The sequence below is a fragment of the Euphorbia lathyris genome, chromosome 10 (genome assembly GCF_963576675.1).
Source record: "Euphorbia lathyris chromosome 10, ddEupLath1.1, whole genome shotgun sequence".
NCBI lineage: Eukaryota > Viridiplantae > Streptophyta > Magnoliopsida > Malpighiales > Euphorbiaceae > Euphorbia > Euphorbia lathyris.
In genome coordinates, this window is record NC_088919.1 from 14,967,405 (window position 1) to 14,990,602 (window position 23,198).

General features: G+C 40.0%; 1 protein-coding gene and 1 long non-coding RNA gene across 2 annotated transcripts; one reads left to right on the top strand and one right to left on the bottom strand.

The window, feature by feature from the left end:
- The first annotated feature begins 13,038 nt into the window (after positions 1 to 13,038).
- On the top strand, positions 13,039 to 18,163 carry LOC136209086 (uncharacterized). The gene is made up of 3 exons (XR_010677389.1): positions 13,039 to 13,290; positions 17,727 to 17,912; positions 18,033 to 18,163. It is a non-coding gene; the product is annotated as an uncharacterized lncRNA (long non-coding RNA).
- LOC136209085 (uncharacterized) lies at positions 13,628 to 18,144 on the bottom strand. Its single transcript, XM_066000457.1, has 8 exons — positions 17,189 to 18,144; positions 16,979 to 17,111; positions 16,671 to 16,886; positions 16,408 to 16,563; positions 16,006 to 16,258; positions 14,750 to 15,150; positions 14,136 to 14,252; positions 13,628 to 14,035 (listed from the first exon to the last, which is right to left on the bottom strand). The coding sequence occupies exons 1-8, from the start codon at positions 18,136 to 18,138 to the stop codon at positions 13,700 to 13,702; spliced, it is 2,562 nt and encodes an 853-aa protein (XP_065856529.1). The 5' UTR covers positions 18,139 to 18,144; the 3' UTR covers positions 13,628 to 13,699.
- Positions 18,164 to 23,198: the final 5,035 nt, after the last annotated feature.

The window sequence follows — 23,198 nt, forward strand, 5'->3', positions numbered from 1 at the left end:
ATATTAAACTTATTATTGGGTTAAAACTCAAGTTAAGCTAGATTTTTTTTAATTAAGATGACATCTAAAAAAAATTCTAATCTGGGTTCAGTCCAACCCAGACCATTCTGTTTAATCCTATTCAAACTCTTACCCAAATCTTAAAATTAAATCTCCACGGAAATACTATTTATATATATATATATATATATATATATAATTAGCTGAATTATTTGCAAAATATGTTATCAGACTCGGAACATTTATAGTTAAATTACACAATGGATTCCAAAGTGACAGAAAAAAAAAATTCTAAGAATCTTTAAACAAAATGTTACAAAGAAAAGGAGGTGAACATAATCCCAAACTTTACAATTAGAGTGCCACATGATTTGTGGTATACTAATAAAACTGATACGACAGTTAATGATATCTGTATAAAGGGATTTACAAACAGAGATAATAAAAGCAAACATAAAATATATCTCATCTATACTATGAAAAGTATTAACAAATGTTTGTGAATCAAATTTTAGGATAATATCTTTGTAATTGTACTATTTCAACCAACTCAACGTTTTTTGCATATTAAGACACTCAATAATAAAGAACAAGATAAAGCTCAGCTGACCAAAACTAGCAGTGTCTTGAATAGGGAAAATCGTAGCATCAATATTACATTTCAACATACTAGGCGAAAGCAGACATTACTTAGCAGCTGGACAGGCAGTCATAGAAGACGAGCTAGCGGCCGTCGAACATGCGGGACTGAAATTAGACCAACTGGAATGTTCTTATTGTTTCAAACTATATTGTTTCAATAAGACCAGATGCTCCATGAAATCATAGCTGCTAAGCAAATTAAATTAGAGTTTTTAGAACTAACAATATAAAGACAAAAATTGTGAAAGGTGTTGAATGAGCCACTGACATCTCTAATCTCCAAAAACCTCCAAACTTGACGAACTTTAATACAACCAACGAGAGCATGGAATGAGTCTTCTTCAACAACAAGAACAAAACGGACAATTTGTGAAAACAGGAACATGACGCCGATGAAGAGCATAGAGGATAGGAAGCGAATTGGACAGACTATGCTATATAAAATTACGCACTTTAGATTTTCAAATTCCTCATTTTGTGGGAGAAAATAATAATTTAGGTAAAATTAAGGGATAAGGTGTGAAAATACTGTTGGTCCCTTGTTTAGTTGCAAGTATAGTTCCAAGGGGGGGTTAGGAACTATTTAAACTTTTCTCGATTTAGGCAGACTTCTTTTTCTAAAAAAAAGATTTGAACAGCAGCGCTGAGTAAACAATAAGATACTGGCTTAGTCAACAGGTGACTAGGTCAGTTTCTTAGCTTGAGTCAGGAAATAGCACTTAGAGTCTACTCCTGAGCTCAGACGTTCAACGCGCACAACTCAACTTGACCTCTTTACTTGGTCAGTTTTGATTATTTAAAGCAAGCAATATAAATAAGGAGTTAAGGTAAGAAATACTTCACTCAGCAGATTTATCCAGGTTCGGCTTCTTCTAAGCCTACGTCCTGTCCTCGGAACACGTTCCGAGATTTCAAATACTCTACTGAGCTCTTTAAAGGTAGAGCCTCAAACCTTTTATAATATCAGCAATTGAGTATGACAAGAGTACCTTCCTCTATACTTCTACTCAATCCTAATCTCTTCGCTGAGTACTTAAAACCGAGTACTCAGCCTCTCCTTTCTATCTCTAGAAATGATAAGTGTTTTTGTCCTAATACAAAGATGTGCTAAGACACTTTAGACGATTTACAATCACTCTAGACTTTTACACAGATATGAAAATGTAGTGTAAGAATTTTGCTTTGCTTCTTGCTTGCAGAACTTGTAGAGATTTGGTCAGCGTAATGGCTTGATAAAGTTCTGTCTATTGTGAAGCTTGTGATGACACTATTTATAGAGACGTCTGGTCATTCGGTCATTTCGAATTTCGAAATAACCGTTGGAGGGAAACGACTATGTATCGTTGTCATCCTGACTTGCACAGAGCTCTCGGCCAATCACAATCGTGTATCTTCTGTCCTCGGTCAGCTCAGCAGATGGTCTCTCCTTTTATGGTAAAGTCAACTGGACAGCATACTGTGTCGTCTGAACTTTGCCAAAAGAGGAAACACTTTGTCTGGAAGTTTTCCTTTGACAGCTGCTGTCTTGTACGCTTTGTCGAGACTACTCAGCAGCTTCATTGTGAAGTTGTTCCTGAAGGTCTTCTAGATCCTTCCGTTTGCTGAGTTGCGTTTTGTTCAAAACGGCAACGTCTTGACATACGCGGGCCGAGTGTACTGAGTTGTTTGACTTGGGCCTTGGCTTCCGTATTGGGCTTGGGCCTTCCAATCCTTATGACTTATAACATTTATACTCAATATTGAACAAACACATTAGTAGAATAAATCAAAGCATTTAAACTTAGTGTGTTTAGAATATGTATTTTAATTTATACTTAAACAATTTTGTCAAATCAAAATTATGTGGAAAGGTGTTTCAACAAACTCCCCCATTTTGATGTTGGAAAAACTATTCAGCAAGGATCTCAGTATGAGCTCCCCCATGATAGTTGACCTAGTATAATTTAGCAAACTCCCCCGTAAGGGTTGAGCTACTGACTTAGTTTTACTTAAGACATTTAAGGATTTAAATGAGTAAGTCTAAGGTCAGTTTTCAGATATAGGTCAGCTATTTCAACATATTCTATTTACTCAGTATAAAACGGAAGGTTTAGTCATATAGAGTGCGCTGAGTAATTTATTGTTCAATGAGTTCTTATCAAAATATTTCATAAGTGTATAGGATCATGTCAAACATGTTGTCAGCATATCATTTAGTCAATAAATATTATAAGTGTTAAACAAAGCTGATGAAGATACATAATAACTCAGTACATAAAAGCATATATCATAACTCAAGATTTGAATAAGAGAAGTAAGTATGATATATTGATAGAAGTTAGCAGTTACACAGCAAAAGAAATAAACATAGCACATATTACAAAAGTTAAGACCTAGCCTATCTATTTCTTTTTCTTGCCCTGTGACTGACTTTTCTCGTATTGACGTTGCTCATGCTGAGCTTTAGCAGCTTGCGCTTTCTCCCCCGTTTTGTCAACTTCAGGGAGCTTAAACGCATCGGTTAAGACAGCTCGAGTCAGTTCTTGTGAAAGCTCTTTTAGTTTGTCAGCACTTTCATTGACCCCATCAAAAATGGCAACTCCATCAGCTGATACTTCGACTGGTATATGAAGATCAGCAGCACTGAGCATATTTACACTGAAAGCTTGTGCTTTGGCTTGCCAAATGAGAGCTTCAGTGAGACCAGCAAAGACTTGGTGGAAGGTTTTCAAGAGTGCTGAGTCATAATGATGACGCTGGATATTGTTATGACGGATGTGATTGAAGGATTGCTGTGCAAGAGATAACAACTCATTTTGCTTCATCGCGTCAGTATCCATCTCTTGCTTGTTGAGATTAAGTAGTCGTATGGCCTCACCAATTTGCTCGACTGAGCACTGACTATAGGATATCATTTGCTCATTTGTCTTAAGTTGCTCGGTATGAAGCTGAGCAAAGAGCATCTTGAGTTCTAAGGAAGTAGCGTAGTCAGTGTTCACAGCAGACAACTTCTGAACTTGCTGATGGAGTGAGTTCAGATGTTGAATTGTTGACAGCTGTATCTCTGCCAACTTGGCAATTGAATCCTGCTTAGCTTGCTGGGCTTGTAATGACAGGACGACATTCAGCAGATCCTTGAGTCCCTTGACTTCATTGAGAAGTAGAGTGACTTGGGAGAGTTGAGTTGCGTTAGGAATTGAAGATCCAGCAGCAGGCGAAGCAGAATGTTGAAGATCATGGATGAGTGCTTGCACTGAGTCAAGGAGCTTTTTGCCGGACTCAGTGGCATCCCGATGTACATCAGTATGACCAGAAGAAAGTGGAGTGAAAGGAGTACCCTGGTCAGTGACTGGATGACTTGGCTCAATCTGCACTTGAGTTGGAGGTAAGGTTGATGATCAGCAGAGAGGTTGGTGATGGAAGTCATAACCCGAACACTGTCTGTGCTGACAGCAGAAAGATGGGGAGTCAGCACCATGCTTGAGGAAACAGCATGAGCAGTGCTTGGTTCAACCTGACTTGTTGAAGTGGTGGAAGTGGTATGCTCGGCATGTTCCTGTTGAGAAGAAACAGAGGCTTGTTTTTCCAACGGCGTTGTAGTAGAGGAAGTTGAGGGCCGTTTGAAAATTTTTAATTTGACGGTAGAAGGATCCTTTGTTGTCTTGGAGAGGACAAGTTCAGGAATAGTCGGTGATTGCTCATGACGTTCACTGACCGACACCTCACTGGCCTTAACCAGCTTCCTCCTTCTACGTGGTGGAGTGGAAGTAGGAGCAGCTTCTTCTGAGTGAGTGGAAGTAGTTTCCTTTTCCTCAGTATTGGTCTGGTCAGCTTGATCAACTTGCTCAACTTGCTCAACTCTAGCAGCTAACTCGGTGTCAGTTAGCACAGCTCCACACTCTAACCCAGTGTTAGCATTTTCAACCTCGATTTCGCTGTCATACTCTTCAGACTCCTCAGTGTCATCCTGACCGCTGGCTTCAGCTTCTTCTTCAGCAGTGCTGTCTCCATCAAGTTCTTCCTCAACTTGGGAGATGAAGTGGTCATCTAACTGGACCTCAGTTTCCTCAGCATCAGTACCCTGGCATTGAGTGAAATGAGAATCACTCGGTACAATAAAGTCGGTTGGTATAACGTCCAGAGGTGCCAGTGTTGAAGTCTTTTGCTTCTTCTGAGGTAGCTCAGCAGCTTTCTCAGTTACAGGCTTATCTTGCCTGTGTCTCTTTTCAGCTGACTTACCAGCTGACCTTTGCCTCTTCGCTGGAGACTCAACGTTTTTAGAAGGAGTCTCAGCAGATTTCCTCTTGCGAGAAACTGGGGTCTTAGTTCTTCGTCCTTTCTTTGGCTCAGAAGTTTCCTCAGCTTGGCCAGCATCAGTAGCAGCTTTACCTTTCTTCAAAGGCTGTCCAAACTTCAGTGCCCTTAGCGAAGCAGCTGTGATCTCGGTTCCTCTGAAAGATTCCTCACCTTCAAGGTCAATCTTGTGATCAAGAAGAATTCGAGTTATGAGTGACCCAAGTCTCATCGTACCCGTGCTGCGTAAGAACCCAGCAACTAAGAAGACCGGCATGTTGATGGGGGTGTACGTCAGCATGTGCCATATGAAGCACTGTTCAAAGTTGGTTGCTGATGTAGTGCAGTTGATCTTTGGGTAAATGAAATAGCTCAGCAGGTAGTGAGCCATCTTCTGGTGCTGTCCCATTGAAGATGCTGAGATCTCTCCTGAGTGACCCTCAGGTTTGCAGAAGGTATGGACGTAGTTGGTTTTGTCCTGATCTCCTGACTTCCTCAGCCTTACTCCCTCAGTTTTGAGCTGGAGGAGATTTCCTATGTACAGAGGGTTGATGAAGATGGTTTTCCCTTTTACTTCAGTGCTTAGGTAGTCGGCGGAGTCACTGGCAACCTTGAGGTTGTGGTAAAATTCTCTTACTAGGTCAGGATAGGTCTCATCCCTGACCGAGAACAGCCCAGTCCATTCGTTCTTTGCTATCCATTCGGCAAATGGCTGTTCGTTCTGTACAAAGTGCTCCGAAACCCATCTGGAGGGTTCTACCTTCCATTCAGATATATTGTCGAAGACCTTGGAGTAGGTCCTGATCTTAACAGCTTTCTCTTTGCCAGAAGTTTGGCCAGTTTTACCCTTGCTTGGTGTAGAAGGGTTTTGTGAAGGTTCATCGGAGCTGGACTTTTGGTGGCCGGCACCGGAGACTTTGAAAGATAACTTAGTCATTCTTCGGAGATGGAGGAATTAGAGGAATTTGAAAGAAAAGAAGTTCTAAGTGATTTCTTTGCCTTAAGAATTGATTAAGCGTAAAGAGTAAAAGATGGGGAAATACCCATAATTTATAGACGATTTGAACGGTGTGGATCTTAATCGAATCCATGTGTCAGTTTTGCCTTGGGATCATGTACCGACAACGATCCTGGCATTTATGACACATTACGGCGAATACGTCATCCTAGGCTATACGCGTGCTTTGCATTTATGCTAACGGATTAATCACTCAGTATTTAGAATGTCAAGCGTTTGATATTCTGAGTGGTCAGTGCAGTATTTAAGGATGATTTTAACTTCAAGTTCTAAACTAATTTACTCAGTGTGCAAGTTTACTCAGTATTGTATATTCAGTCAGTTTCAATGAGATACTCAGCAAACAAAAAAAATCATTCAGCATGTAATTCACTCAGTATTCATATTCATTTAGCACAGGAATTTACTGAAGAGGATTAAACATACCAATTGCTTCTCTCAGCATGCTGAACTGCTCATGGGCCAGTGGCTTCGTGAAGATATCAGCAAGTTGTTCGTCCGTTGGGACAAAGGTCAGCTTGATCTCACCCTTGAGTACATGGTCTCTAATGAAGTGATGTCTGATGCTGACATGCTTCATTCTGCTGTGTTGAATTGGGTTCTTGGAAAGATCAATTGCGCTTTTGTTGTCACATTTGACTTCAATTGTTTTCGTTTGAACACCATAGTCTTCAACCTGTTGCTTGATCCATAGGACTTGAGCAACACAATGACCAGCAGCAATGTACTCAGCTTCAGTGGTGGACAAGGCTACTGACGCCTGCTTTTTGCTGAACCAGGATACAAGACAGCTTCCTAAGAAGTGGCATCCTCCAGAGGTGCTTTTTCGTTCCAGCTTATCTCGTCCATAGTCAGCGTCAGTGTATCCGATGAGTGTAAAATCATGAGTGTTTGGATACCACAAACCTGCGTTCACTGAGCTTTGCAAATATCTAAGGATCCTTTTTACAGCAATGTAATGAGATTCCTTAGGGTTAGATTGATATCTAGCACAGTAGCATACTGAAAACTGAATGTCCGGTCTACTGGCTGTTAAGTAAAGTAGAGAGCCTATCATACCTTGATATAACTTGCTGTCTACTGACTTACCATTCTCATCAGCGCAGAGGACAGTGTCAGTGCCCATATGAGTGGATATTGGCTTGCAATTTTCCAAGTCATATTTCTTTAAGATCTCCTTGGCATATTTGGCTTGACTGATGAAGATGCCATTCTTTCCTTGTTTAATTTGAAGACCGAGGAAGAAGTTGAGTTCTCCCATCATGGACATTTCAAACTCAGTCTGCATTTGTTTGCTAAACTCCTTGCACATTGATTCGTTAGTTGCACCAAATATTATATCATCAACATAAATTTGGGCCAGCAGGGTATCTTTACCCTTTTTCTTAATGAATAAGGTTGTATCAGCTTTACCCCTGACGTAATTTCTAGTCAGCAGGAAACTGGTCAGCCTCTCATACCAAGCACGTGGTGCTTGCTTGAGGCCATACAGAGCCTTTTTGAGTTTGTAAACATGGTTTGGGAACTTAGGGTCCTCAAAACCTAGAGGTTGATTTACATAAACCTCCTCGTTTATAACTCCATTAAGAAATGCACTTTTGATATCCATTTGGAATAATTTAAAATTCATGTAAGATGCATATGCACATAATATTCTAATTGCCTCTAGCCTTGCCACTGGGGCAAAGGTCTCATCGTAGTCTATACCTTCTTGCTGACTGTAGCCCTGAGCTACAAGCCTTGCTTTGTTCCTGACTACGTTTCCTTGTTCGTCCATCTTGTTCCTGAAGACCCATCTTGTTCCGATGGTCTTTTGACTCTTTGGATGAGGCACTAACTCCCATACATCATTTCTTTGAAATTGATCGAGCTCCTCTTGCATTGCGTTCATCCAGAATTCATCGTACTCAGCTTCAGCGAAATTCTTCGGTTCTTGTACTGAGACGAAAGCAACATTGCTGAGGTACTTCCTGAGTTGATTCCTCGTCATCAGGGTATTCCCAGCAGAATCAAGGATTGCACTTTCAGAGTGCCCTCTTGGAATCCTTATTTCTTTGGGTAGATTTATGTCTTGTGCTGTTCCTATTTCAACAATCTCTGCAGAAGTAGATGGGTCAGTAAAAGTAATCTTAGGTTCACTCTTACTCTTGGTCAGCCTTTTCGTGAATGACTCAGTAGCTGGTTCTGGGTCAGCGATGGTTACTGAGTTTGGATCATCTTCGGTCAACGGCTGGTATCTACCTACAGGGTCAGTTTCATCGAACTCTACATGTATTGACTCTTCTAACACTTGAGTTCGCTTATTAAAAACTCTATATGCTTTGCTGTTTGTTGAGTAGCCCAAAAAGATAGCCTCATCAGCTTTTGAATCAAACTTTGCTAAGCTATCTTTGGTATTTAAAATAAAACATCTACAGCCAAAGGCATGATTGTATCCAATATTGGGCTTTCGTCCTTTCCAAAGTTCATAGGGGTTTTCTTTAATATAGGTCTAACTAGAGCCCTATTAAGAATATAGCATGCTGTGTTAACAGCCTCTCCCCAAAAATACTTTGGAAGCCTATGCTCATCCAGCATTGTCCTGGCTATTTCAACTAGAGTTCTGTTCTTCCTTTCCACAACCCCATTTTGCTGAGGTGTTCTAGGAGCAGAAAAATTGTGGTCAATGCCGCTGGCTTCACAGAATTCAACAAACTTTTGGTTTTTGAATTCTCCACCGTTATCACTACGGATATGAGCTAATTTTAGGTCTTTTTCATTTTCAATTTTTCTAACCAAATTTGAAAATGTCTCAAAGGTCTCATCCTTGCTGGTCAGCAAGATAACCCACGTATACCGAGAGAAGTCATCTACAATGACCAAGGAAAATCTTCTTCCACCCAGACTCAGCGGCTGGACTAGACCAAAGAGATCCAAGTGTAGCAACTCTAACAGACGTTTAGTTGAGACAATGTTTTTACTGTGAAAAGATTGTTTGGTTTGTTTTCCAGCTTGGCAAGCGTGGCATAATTGATCTTTTTAAAATTTAAGTTCGGGCAGTCCCTCAACCAATTGCTTTCTTGCTAGTTTGGCCAGGAGGTCCATGCTTACATGACCAAGTCTCCTGTGCCATAGCCAGGAATTTTCTTCCTTTGTTACTAAGCACACAGTTTTTGAAAACTTTTTCTCTAAGTCTAGCATAAAGACATTATCTATCCGAGGGGCAGTTAAAATTAACTCATTTGTTTTACCCTCGTATATTTTACATCCAGTAGCATCAAATATAACTTTTCTCCCATTGTCACATAGCTGAGCTACGCTGAGTAAGTTATATTTGAGTCCGCTGACTAGGGAGACAGAATCAATAATAGGATTACCTCCGATGGTTCCTGAGCCTACTATCTTACCCTTCTTGTTGTCTCCAAAACTTACGTTCCCTCCTCGTTTACGTTCAAACGTGATGAACTGAGTTTCATCACCCGTCATATGCCTTGAGCATGCGCTGTCAATATACCACATCTTTGACTTCTCGGCACATCTCAGGCTTACCTGCATTGTAACTAGTTACTTTTAGGTACCCAATTCTTTTTGGGTCCTGACTTGTTAGGTGCAACAGGTATAACATCATATTTTATTTTATGGCGACATACATGGACAGTATGGCCATTCTTTCCACAGAAGTCACAATTGACCTTCTGTTTAGGATTTTTTACTGACTTGTCAGAACCCCAGTGCTGAGCGTGCCAGCACACTTTAGTAGTGTGTCCTAACTTCCCACAAAAGTCACACTGGACTTTTCGCTGGGGATTCCATCTCTGTTGAGTACCGTGGTACTGAGTTCTCAGAGGAATGTTATTTTTCTTAGGAACCTTTAGTTGGTTCTGGATGGTTGTGATGTCCTTCCTCAGTTTCTTTGAAACTGACTGGACTTCAGACACATACTCATGCATGATCTTCATGTTATCATGCAGAGTCGAATTGTCCTGAAGAAGGTATCTGAGGTCACTCAGTTTGACCTCTTCCACTTCGTCACAGCGCCTGCTGAGTGCTCTAACCTTTTTATTACACTTCTTAACAAGTGTATAGAGATCACTCAGGGCATTAACCATATCGTTTCTGAGCTGGGGAAGAGAAATTACCTCATTTGATTGCTCTTCATCATCTGATGCGATGGATGGGTCAGCATGCTCAGAGACGCATGGCTCAGCAAGTTCGTCAGCCATAAAGCATATCTTCGCTGACTCGGTGGCCTCAGTTTCTGTTGATGAAGATTCATCACTGTCACTCCAAGTAGCCACCATTGCCTTCTTCCCACTCTTCTTGTCTTTCCTCAGCGTGGGGCAGTTTGACTTAATATGGCCAGCTTGATGGCACTCAAAGCATGTAATGGGCTTTGAGCTGTCCTTTCTGTATTTGCTGTCGCTTGAGTCAGCCTTATACTTATCAAACTTTTTGTAAGGCTTTTTAGAATATTTGTCGTTTTTCCTGAACAGCCTCTTCATCTTTCTTGTGAACATGGCCATCTCCTCATCATCAGTTGAACTCCCGTCAGTGGAGTCAGCCTTCATGACAAGTGACTTCTGCTTCTTGTCATCAGATTTTTCCTTCACCTCAAAGTTTTTCATGGATATCTCATGGGTCAGCGATGAACCGATGAGTTCGTCATATTTGTAGGTGGTTAAATCATGAGCTTCCTCAACTGCTGTCTTCTTTGCTTGCCAGTCTTTTGGAAGACTCCTGAGTATCTTTTTGACTTGTTCTTCCTCAGTGAAGATTTTTCCAAGTCTCTTGAGCTCATTAATGATGTTGGTGAACCTTGCGTTCATGTCTGAAATGCCCTCATCATTGTTCATCTCGAACAGCTCGTACAGTCTCATCTGCTGATTCACCTTGGATTCTTTTACTTTGTTTGTTCCCTCGTAGGTGACTTCCAGCTTCTTCCAGATCTCTTGTGCCGACTCACAACCTGAGATTTTGTTATATTCTGCAGCATCGAGCGCACAATGAAGCATATTGATAGCCGAAGCATGGTTTTGAAGCTTCTTAAGATCATCCTCTGTCCATTTGGCCTCAGCTTTTATAACTGTTTGGCCAGCCACAACCTCAACAGGTACAAACGGCCCTTGGACTATAGATAGCCAGGCACTCATGTTTGTAGCCTGAATGAAGTTTTTCATCCTATTCTTCCAAAAGGTATAGTTTGACCCGAAGAATAGGGGAGACCTAGTAATGGACAGCCCCTCAGGCAGTATTTGAGTTGTTTGGTTTCCAGGGAGAAACCGAGTGCTGTTTTCGCCCATGGTAGGGATCAGCTCAAGGTTGTTAGACCTTTTACAGTGCGCTTTTGTGGCTCTGATACCACTTGTTGGTCCCTTGTTTAGTTGCAAGTATAGTTCCAAGGGGGGGGGGTTAGGAACTATTTAAACTTTTCTCGATTTAGGCAGACTTCTTTTTCTAAAAAAAAGATTTGAACAGCGGCGCTGAGTAAACAATAAGATACTGGCTTAGTCAACAGGTGACTAGGTCAGTTTCTTAGCTTGAGTCAGGAAATAGCACTTAGAGTCTACTCCTGAGCTCAGACGTTCAACGCGCACAACTCAACTTGACCTCTTTACTTGGTCAATTTTGATTATTTAAAGCAAGCAATATAAATAAGGAGTTAAGGTAAGAAATACTTCACTCAGCAGATTTATCCAGGTTCGGCTTCTTCTAAGCCTACGTCCTGTCCCCGGAACACGTTCCGAGATTTCAAATACTCTACTGAGCTCTTTAAAGGTAGAGCCTCAAACCTTTTACAATATCAGCAATTGAGTATGACAAGAGTACCTTCCTCTATACTTCTACTCAATCCTAATCTCTCCGCTGAGTACTTAAAACCGAGTACTCAGCCTCTCCTTTCTATCTCTAGAAATGATAAGTGTTTTTGTCCTAATACAAAGATGTGCTAAGACACTTTAGACGATTTACAATCACTCTAGACTTTTACACAGATATGAAAATGTAGTGTAAGAATTTTGCTTTGCTTCTTGCTTGCAGAACTTGTAGAGATTTGGTCAGCGTAATGGCTTGATAAAGTTCTGTCTATTGTGAAGCTTGTGATGGCACTATTTATAGAGACGTCTGGTCATTCGGTCATTTTGAATTTCGAAATAACCGTTGGAGGGAAACGGCTATGTGTCGTTGTCATCCTGACTTGCACAGAGCTCTCGGCCAATCACAATCGTGTATCTTCTGTCCTCGGTCAGCTCAGCAGATGGTCTCTCCTTTTATAGTAAAGTCAACTGGACAGCATACTGTGTCGTCTGAACTTTGCCAAAAGAGGAAACACTTTGTCTGGAAGTTTTCCTTTGACAGCTGCTGTCTTGTACGCTTTGTCGAGACTACTCAGCAGCTTCATTGTGAAGTTGTTCCTGAAGGTCTTCTAGATCCTTCCGTTTGCTGAGTTGCGTTTTGTTCAAAACGGCAACGTCTTGACATACGCGGGCCGAGTGTACTGAGTTGTTTGACTTGGGCCTTGGCTTCCGTATTGGGCTTGGGCCTTCCAATCCTTATGACTTATAACATTTATACTCAATATTGAACAAACACATTAGTAGAATAAATCAAAGCATTTAAACTTAGTGTGTTTAGAATATGTATTTTAATTTATACTTAAACAATTTTGTCAAATCAAAATTATGTGGAAAGGTGTTTCAACAAATACATTTAACATTAACGGTTAGGAGCAGCTTTACTCATAACATCTAAAGCGATACGATTTTACCCTTAACACGTTGGCAGCCAAAGACAACTTTACCACTAATGTTGGCAAGATGGATCTATTTCACACATTATTAAAAACACATGTATTCTATTTTTGTATTTTGCATCGGCCGGATATGAATTGGTTCAAAAAAAATTACGCTTTTTATAATTTCATAATAGAATTAGAGATTAATATATTTTTAAATTTAATGAAATATTTGAATTCTTACTTTTATTTTATTCAACTCGTTCTTAACAATATAATTTTTTTACATATGTATACACATAGTTAGTTTGATGAATTATTTCTCAAATTGACAAAATCTGTCAATGTTAGGAATAAAATTGCTATTAATCGCTAATGTTAAGGGTAAAATTGCACGATTTTAGAATTTAGGAGTAAGATTGCACGTTGTCCCAAAATTAGTGTTAGAATGTAAATGTAATCATATGAAGGGGGGATTTTGTTAAAGAAAGTTGGAGGTTAAAAAAGCCAATGGAAATCAGAAGGCATTATGCGCGCGCAAGATAGAATATCCATTCCAAATGCTTATATTTATTTATTTATGCAAGCATCTCTCTCGTCTTTCATTTCTTTAAACTCAACTCATCCCAATCTCATCTCTCCTTGTAAGGTCAGTTTTAGATTTTCGTTGTATATCACTTGTTTGATTGAGTGCCTCAAAGAGGATTTTCATTTTTCACGCATGTTTTATATTGTTCTTTGTTACTGAGGACTGAAATTTAATGATGTTTCTTCTCTTAGTGTTTCAATTTGGGATTTGCTAACTTTAATATTTGGTGTATAGTTTATGCGGTAGCACATAGATTTGTTGTTTCATTCAACCATTGATTATATTTGGTGTTGATTGAGTCGAATTTTCAAGGAATTGTATGATCAATGCAAGTCTTAGAGGCAAGTTGACTCTGAAAATGCCTACTAATTACTAAAGAAGCTTCACAAACTACAGATCCCAAAATTAGAATTAGACCTATACAAAATGAATGTTGATCATTAGTTAGTATGTTTTCAGTTCCCATTAATCATAAAACACCTAAATTTCTCAAGTTTTTTAGAAATGTTTCTCCAACAAGAGAGCCAGCCTTAATGAATATTGCAGGATAGCCAACTGGTGCTTCTACCCATACTTCAGAACCTTCTTCTGTAAATAGCTTTCCTGACCAGACATGTTTCCAGGAACAGGTTTCACCTTCTGGAAAATACGCTTTGACATTTTGCTTCCCCTTGTCCAATACTGGTACCACTAGTATCTCAGTACCAATTAAGAACTGCTGGTAACTCAACCTGTGGACATGTCTATCATTTGGGTAGTGGAGAAATAGGTGGCGGCAAACAGGGAGGCCTTTCTGGGATGCTTCCTGTTTAAAAAGAACATATATAGATAGAGAATTGTTAGACCCTCCAAGAAATTTAACTATATTTGAGTAGAATTTATATGCATAGAGTTTCTGGTATCACCTTCACTAGTTGGATTCTGTAGAAATACCAAGCTTTATACATTTTTGCACAGTGTGCAAAATGGGACAAAGTCTTGTGGTTTGAATAGAATTGACTGTTGCAAGATGGTTTGTTTCCCTGTTTGGAGAAATAATTGGAATCAAAATGAAACACATATTTATCAGATGTGAATTAACAAATTCATGTCATTACTGTTGCGGAACTCGGCTTTGATAACATTATTAAGTAGGAAAAAAATCAGAAGGCAGGAGGATGTTAATGATATTTTGTAACGACCCGGTCCGGAGTGGGTGGCGCCGGGGTAAGAAGGCCTGAGCAAGGAGCGGCCCTAAGGGATGGCGATGGGGGCAGGAATGAACTGAATCCCACATCGGAAATGGAGAGGGAGTGATTGGGACTTATTAGTAAGATGTGAATCCAATACATGCAGACGCGTTTTAAAGCCGTGAGGCCCAATGTGTTGGAATTGGGCCAGAGCGGACAATATCTACATGGTATTGGATGGGGGTGTTACATATTTGGCACAAATTAGTGATTAAAACAGTATACATTTCTCTTATTTTCAACTTGATGATTATGATCAATTTTAATAAATGGAGGGTCTTTAAACTTACTTCATGGGTGCGGAAAACAGTTGTGAAAGCATTTAATTCCATCCATCGCATAAGCAACTCTTCACTTCTATGGTACTTGATAAAAGGCATGCTTACTGCACAATATCCTCCAATATCACTGTGGTTGAGAGCATATCCAGAAAGTCCACTGCTCAGTAGGCCAACAACAGCACTTTTTATTCCATCATTAGCCTGCCAACTGACCATTTGATCTCCTTCCCAAAATAGCATCCCCCATTTTGGACTATCCCTGAAACCGGCTCTCATGAAGAAAACTAAAGCCTCTTCTGGGTCTTCTTTCTCCTTTCCTACACGGTTTTTTTTCCAATGTTCCACAAACTCTCTGTTTAGTTGGGCCCATAGCTCTGGGTATCTGTTATGGGCAGAGATAGGATCTTCACCTAAAATAATGGATCCATTGTTTCTATGTAAGATTTCCATGTGGTCCTCTAGCTATGTAGATAAACATGAATGCACAAAGAAAAGAGCGTGATGACAAAAGAAAAGTTGCTGCTTTGATTTTCTTTTCTTTTTCATTTTTTGTTGTTATATGTCAAAGTATGTATTATGAATTAAAAAAAAAGCAAGTGTCTTGGTCCCTTAGGATTCAAATGGTGAAACACTTTGTCTACCTTTTGAGATACTTTCACTTGACATCTAGAAGAACAATTTGAGAAAAGAATATGGAGGCAGAAATGGAGAACCCAATTGTCCACTACACTTGCCAAAAGCTATAACAGATGCATATGAACGGTCATGCCATAGGGAGACTAAGAATGCAACATTTTTTTTTTTATATATTGAATCCTAATGCCATAGAGGGCGAGCCTTGGCGCAACGGTAAAACGTTGTTGTCGTGTGACCAGAGGTCACGGGTTCGAGTCTTAGGAGCGGCCTCTTGCCAATTAAATTGGCAAGGGAAGGCTTGCCCCCAATACACCCTTGTGGTGGGACCCCTCCCCGGACCCTCGCTCAGCGGGGACGCGTAATGCGACCGGGCCGCCCTTTATTGAATCCTAATTAATGAGACTTACATAACTAATCCTCTAACTTAAGTTGTTGTTTTATGCTTGGGTATTGATTACAGCGCATATTTCATTTTGTATTCTGAATATCTCTGCATCAAAAATAAAGACCTCAGTATGATTTCATGGCAGACACATTAAGCCCTGTGATTATATAAACTCGGACTCCTAGTTCTTTTAATTTGTCAAGTTATTTGTTATAGGAGCTCTAACAAAGCAAAGACCTTATACCTGAGTAAAGGACTGCATCCACTGGAAGACCTTCTCCAAAATCAGCCATCCAACCTCTGACACCATCATCAACCATTTCCTGTAAAATTTGCTTGAACCAACATGCAGTATTTGGATGTGTCAGATCCAACATACCCACATCAAAAGCTGTATTTGGAACCATATATGGGTCTCCATTCTTGTCTTTCACTAAGATATCCAACTCTTTTGCCTCCTGAAAATGATTTCTCCTTCTGTTTGGTTTCTCATCTGTCTGTGTACGGAAATGAGAGCTTCAAAACATAGTTTCAACCTCCAACTACAACAATTCTAATGAGATCATGCTCAGCAAACATAAATTCTTTCTACTGAAACGATATTTATGCTTGATGATAATATATGAATTCACTAAAGGGATTTTACCGGAGCAAGACAAGGGTTGCAATATGCCATCACTTTTATATGTTGGGCACCAAGATCATTAATCAGTTGCTTCCATCCGTTGTACCTTGTTGTATCCACTTCCCAATTCCACCACAGTTGTGATCCAATGAATGTCTCCCTTTGTCCTACCCAATCCTACATGGTCCAGAAATACAACTTTAAGCAAAGTATTCATTGTTTGTGCAGATAGCAATGAGCTTCAATTTACTATTGATAATTTGGATAGGTACAGACAGGACTACCTGCAACCAAAATGCTGAAATTGGAACCTTGTAAGACTTTAGTTCATTCCAGATATGATGTACAGCTTCTGTACCGCCTTGCATTCCTACAACAGCTCCTGATATGATCCACTTAGGAAGCTCAGGTGGCCTTCCAATAGTTTCTGTGAAGCATTCAATAAGCTCAGAGGGTGAGTCCCCATACAATATTCTTCCTTGAGCTGAATTGCTGTGTATCTGCCAGCTCCATTATAAAGAAAATGGAAACTATATGGTTAAACTTTGAATGAGCTTCTATTTTATTCTTTCAGACAAACTGTATTTCTTACCTGTATCTGAACTTTATCATGTTTAGTTAAATCGAAGACGGAGTAGTTATATCCATCTAAATAGAGAGACTTCATCTTTGATGTCATGTAGAACGGTGAAGGAGCATAAGTTGTGCTCCAATCACCCCCAGCTCTGCAATATAATACAAAAAAGCTTTTAGATTCCTGTTGCTAAATTCACCATTGTTCATAAAATAGTAGCAAATTTACCTGTAGCTAACCAAATTGGCAGCAAAAGTGATAGGTTGATCTCCTCTGCCAATTCCCTGCTCTTGAACCAAAATAGGCACTCTTTTGCCTTTGAAATCCATATGAGAGAACTGCTCTCCAAAACCAAAGAAGCTTTCATTGGCATCACTTGCATAGGTAAGGCAAATTCTGTTGAATTCTGTCAATCTCTCAACCTTCTTTTCTGTTTCCTCTGATGAAGAAACAGCAACGAACCCTCTTGGCCTAGTAAAGAAGCTGCACAATCTGAGCTTCCGTTTTCCAATCCTTTGCAGCTTCTTCCTTAATCTCTGGTATTTTCCTGGTGAAATTTTCGGTTGAAGCTGGATCTGGGGTTGTCCAAGTCTCACTTGAAATCCAATTTGGTGAAGGTTCTTTTGATCAAACAGAATCCAATACCTTGCATAAGTAGATGGTCCTGGTCCCGGTCCCTTTATTTTTTGAAAGTTTTTGTCTTTATCAATAACCCTCTTCTTCCTTACATTATTGCTGAATAACTTCCCTGTTATGATCAAAGCAGGAAACTGGGTATCTTTGAAATCAAAAGGGGAATCAAAATCCTGATCCAGTTTAGGAATGAGTTTTATATCTTCAATTGTTTGATGATCACAAAGAAGAAGAAGATTAGTATCATTTATAACAAATGATCCTCTGCTTTCTTCAACCTCTGTTTCAGCCACTGCTGCAGAGACAAAGGCTTGGCCAGGTAAGGTGGACCAGAGGGACTTGGTTGGGTGAGAGTGGTGAGAAATTGAGATATAGCCACCATTTTTTGTGCTCCAAAGAAACTGGAAATCAGTACCTAACCTGAATATTTGTGTTTCAGGATTGAACAAGAGAGATCCTTCGAGGTAAGGAAGAGATTTAGGTGGGGAAGGGAATGGGTTATTTAAATGCTTATGGTGCTTTTTGGTGATTTTGAGGGTTGTCATATTTGGAATATTGGAATTCTCTGATTTTGAAACCATATTTTACCTATTTATAGATTCAAGGACAAAAACGTGAATTTTGTGAATTTTTTTATTTTCTTTTTCCATTGAAAATTCTTTTATGTGTAAACGGAGGAAAAGTCGTGAGTAATAAATAAATAAAAACAAAAATGCAGGAAAAATAGTAATGAAGTAGTTCTGATGGGAAGAAATATGGTTGTCAGTTGTCACTTTTTGTTAATTAATTAAATTTATTGTTCTTATCTTCTTCACTTTTATTAAGCTTCGTCTTTGTTTATATGTTTCTTTTGGGGATAGTGTTGTAGTAGTACTAAATAAGAAAAAGACATCCCTTTTATTAGGGTTAAGTTGCAAAAATACCCCTAACGTTTTGAGCCAGGAGCAATTTTATCCCTAACGTCTAAAATGGTTCAATTTTACCCCTAACGTTGGAAGCCAAGCGCAATTTTACCCCTAACGTTAATAAATTGGGTCAATTTGAAAAATAATTCATCAAACTGTCTTCTCGGTCATAAATCTTGTTATCTACACTTCATACGTGTGTCATTTTATCAGTAACAAATCACAAACATTCGTTGGGATGTGAAAAAAAAAAATATACTGTCTTTTTGTACGGATTAGATAAAAAATTCAAAAAATCCACCGAATTTATAAATATTAATCTCAAATTCTATTATTAAATTATAAAAAATATGAAATTCTTTTTTTAGAACGAATTATTATGCAATTGGTGCAGAATAATGAACAAAAATATATGTGTTTTATAATAGTGTCTGAAATTGACCAAATTTATCAGCGTTAGGGGTAAAATTGCTCTTGGCTTCCAACGTTAGGGATAAAATTGCACCATTTTAGACGTTAAGGGTAAAATTGTTCCTGGCCCAAAACGTTAGGGGCATTTTTGTACCTTAACCCCTTTTATTACAAAAGTTAAGGCTTAGGATAAATAATTTATTAGTTTTTTTATTGTATTTGTTTAATTTTTTATTTTAAAAAAATATTATAAAGTTTTTATTTTTATCATCATTAATTTTTAATTATTTTATCTAGATTTTTAACTAAACATATTTTAGTTTGTAAGACAGATACAGTGCTATATAAAATAATCATGTTACCGCGTTATTCATGTCAAATATAACGGTTAAAAATTTAAAAAAAATAATCAAAAAGTTAATAGTAACAAAAAATGATGCGGGGCATCTTTCCCTAGGATCGAGTCCGAACAAGGGAAGTCGGGGAAAGAATCAAGTACAAGCAATAAGCAAGCAAGAAGGCCAAACTGTGCCACACAACAAGTGGGAACGCTCCGCGTGGTCTAGTACACGCCCCGCGTACTTGAGGAATTGAGCCAAAGAAAAGCCCAGGAGGTCATCCACGCGAGGCGTAGATCAAACACGCTCCGCGTATAGAGCAAGCACACCCCTCATATGGGAAGAAATGATCCGGAGGGAGTCCCAACAACTCAGACACGCTCCGCGTGTCTAACGGTACGCCCCGCGTGAAGGAAAGTAATCCCGGAGAAGAGTTCAACAGCCAAAGTACGCCCCGTGTAAAATGGCTCCTGATCCAGAGAATGGCTCATCAGCCAAAGTACGCCCCGCGTACTTTTGGATACACCACGTGTACTTTTACTTTTCAGGAACTTGCTCCTTACTCTAGCTTCCTGGTTATTTACACCTTTGGTCCCTCAGCTCCTCTCCCTCCTTCAAATCAACCTCCTCCACTCACCTTTACCCCCATTTACCCCTTATCTTTATGTTCTAATTAGCTAAGCTCTTTACCCTTTATGTAATTAGGCAAGTAGGGTTTTGAGATGATATAAATTCATCTCTTTCTTGTAATGTTTCTTTAACTTTTTATCAATCAAATATTAAACTTCTTTGTGAAGCTTGTTAAGGTTTATCCTTCAACAATGGGGAATCTTGATTTCCTATGGATTTAGTCCATGAATTGGGATTCACTCCTTCTAGTTTAGCTAGAGAATTGGAATATCTTTGTTAGTTTACGATTAAAACTAACACGTCACTTTCAGATAAATCCGATCTGTATCAGTTGGTATCAGAGCCGATCGTTTTCCTTGAACGGAGACTTCTTTCGACAATGATTCAACCGAGTTTTCTACAAGCCATTAGAGATTATGCCGCCAAGAGCCTTGAAGTACTCCAAACCGAAGCAAGGGAGATGGATGTTGAGCTTGCCGAGATGAGGAGGAAGACTATAGAGAACTTGGAGCAAGAAAGGCTAGAAAGGCTACAAAGAGGCAACCGAAACAAACGTAGGCGACAACGTCGGGCCCAACGGGAAAAGGATGAAGAAACCTCCATGTTGTCTCCTCAAGGTTCATCCCAAATCTTTCCTCCATTATACAAGAAAGAGGTAAACCCAACATTTTCAAATTCTCATTTGGAAGTTATGGATGAATTTATTTCTAGTGAGGGATTGGATGTTGGTGATGTTATTTGTGAACTAGATTCTCATTTTGGGTTATTTGATAATGATGTTGTGAATGAGAATGTGGATTTATGTGTGGATGAGGAGGAAGGAGTGTTGATAGGGGAGGATGTTGGGGAAAACAATGTAGCAAGTGATGCTCCCCAAGTGTTTGATGAAATGCCCCTTAGGCATAGCCACATATGTATGCTTAAGGGCATTGAGGATATTTGTCTTCAAGAGGGGGAGACGGAGCTTGGGCTTATTAATCTCTTTAAGGAGAAGGATGAAATTAATTTATGTGTGGAGATTGATGACTATGGAGATGGGAGAGATGTTGGTGGTTCTACCATGTTGGGTTGTAGCATGCCTTTTGAGTCGGGCGACTTGGCACGTGAATTAGTCGGTTCGAATTATGAAGAGGAGTGGGAGGAAACGAAAGGTCATGGGAAAAAACGGATCGTGGATGAAGAGGGAAATGAATTTGAGCATGATCATGGAGAAGAGGAGTTAGTAGAGGAGATTGATGAAGAGGAGAACCAATCCAAGAATGAGCTAGAAAGAAATGTTGAACATGACTATTGTGAAGGCGAATTCGAGGATGAGGTTGAAGAGAGAGAGCACGCTTCCGAAGATGAAATATGTGAAGATGGTGAACTTTGTCATAGTGCATATGAATTTGATTATGATGAAGATGGTAGAGTTTACCATGAGGAGGATGAATGTCAACGGATTGAGTGGAACCAATATGGGACTGCTTATGAAGAAGACGAAGATGAGATCTACTATGATGAGAATGGGCGTCGGTGTGTTGAGTGGAATCGACATGGGGCTCCCTATGAAGATAATGAAGGTAGATTCCATTGTGATGATGAGTTGGAGGATGTTGAACGGTCCTATAATGAAGATATCTATGAGTATGGTGGAGGTAGGTTCCATCATGATGATGAGTTGGGGAATGTAGAGTGGAGCCGAAGAGAAGAAGCCTATGATGAGGAAGGTCGGTTCCGAGATGACTATGAGACAGGAAATGTAGAGTGGAGCCGAAATGAAAATGCTTACAATGAAGAAGAAGGTCGGTTCCAAGATGAGGATGAGTCGGGAAGTGTTGAGTATGAAGACACATATGAAGTTGATGATGATGGCAATGAGCACAATGTGTATTTGGTGACTAGGGTGCCAATGCCTAGTGAAGAAGAGCCTAGCCAACGTCATCGATTATTTAGAACTCGATGCTTAGTCCGTGGGAAGAAGTGTGAGATGGTGATCGACGGAGGAAGCCAAGTGAATATCATTAGTCGGTCCGCCATGAGCAAGTTTGGGTTGGTTCCCGAGCCACATCCTAGACCTTACCGCCTTGGTTGGGTCAACGAGGTGGAAAAGCTTCAAGTTACTCATTGGTGTAAGGTTCCTTTCACTATTGGAGCTTATGGGGATGAAGCTATGTGTGATGTTGTGGAGATGGGTGCTTGTGATGTGCTACTTGGTAGGCCATGGCAATTTGATTGTGATTCCTCACATGCGGGAAGAAGCAACACCTACACCATACGCAAAGGCGGAATCCGATATGTCCTTATACCTTTGAAGAGTTCTCCTAGTAAGAAAATGGAGACCACTTTAGGAGATTGTCCAACTCGGGAGTTGAATGTGAATGGGTGCATTGGTGGAACGGGTGAGACATTGAGTCATCTTGATTTGGGTTCCATGGCTGAAATAGCTAGCCACTCTCCTAATGAAGTCAAATCCCAAGAGGGGAATGAAGTTGAGACGGGGAGTAGCAAAGTTGGAAGTGGGGAAGTAGAGCCGATGCTCAAGGGTGACAAGCACGTGTCTTTCAACGAGCCACCTATAGGGCTTCCTAAAGGGCTGCCACCTTTGAGAAAGCTACCACGAGACATAGCATGGGATCCGGAAGATCGTGCACCTAGCTCTACAAATGGTGAGTTGAGATCTAGAGAGGAAGAGGAAGGTTGTTCTATGAAGCCTAGTGATAGCACCGAGATGCCTAGCATATGCTACATGTAAAAGAATCGAGTCACTCATTGGGTAAAATCTGAACTTATTCTTTTGTGCTTTGTTGAAATGTATGTGTTGGAATCTTGGTTGTGTATGTTGAGGGAGAAGCTTTCCTATGAGGAGCCCATGAGGGGTGATCTTATCATGAGGCATGGGAGTTTATTGTTGAGGGAGGACATTTCCTATGATGAGCCCATGAGGGGTGGTCTTGTCATGAGAAGTGAGAGTTTTATATTGAGGGAGGATCTTTCCTATGATGAGCCTATGAGAGGTGATCTTGTTGTGAGGAGTGTGAACTTCATGTTGAGGGAGAACATTCCCTATGATGAGCCCATAAGAGATGATCTTGTTGTGAGGAATGTGGACTCTATGTTGACTGAGAACCTTCCCTATGATAAGCCTATGAGAGGCAAGCTTGTTGTGAGGGATGTGAGCTTTGTGTTGAGGGAGAACACTTCCTATGATGGGACCATGGGGGTTGATCTTGTTATGGGCTTGGGTGATTGTTTGTTGAAGGGGAATGGCTTCCCGTGGAACATAGAAAGGATGGAAGGAGGTCAAGACTTGGTAAACTCGGAGCTCATTACTTTGCGCTT

Bases quoted from the DNA above. Each gene is read 5' to 3' on its own strand.
- LOC136209085 (XM_066000457.1), bottom strand. From the start codon at position 18,138: ATGACAACCCTCAAAATCACCAAAAAGCACCATAAGCATTTAAATAAC. The intron at 17,112-17,188 runs GTAAATTTGCTA...ATTATATTGCAG, and splicing joins GCCAATTTGGTTAGCTACAG to AGCTGGGGGTGATTGGAGCA. The intron at 14,036-14,135 runs GTGATACCAGAA...CTTTTTAAACAG, and splicing joins ACAGAATCCAACTAGTGAAG to GAAGCATCCCAGAAAGGCCT.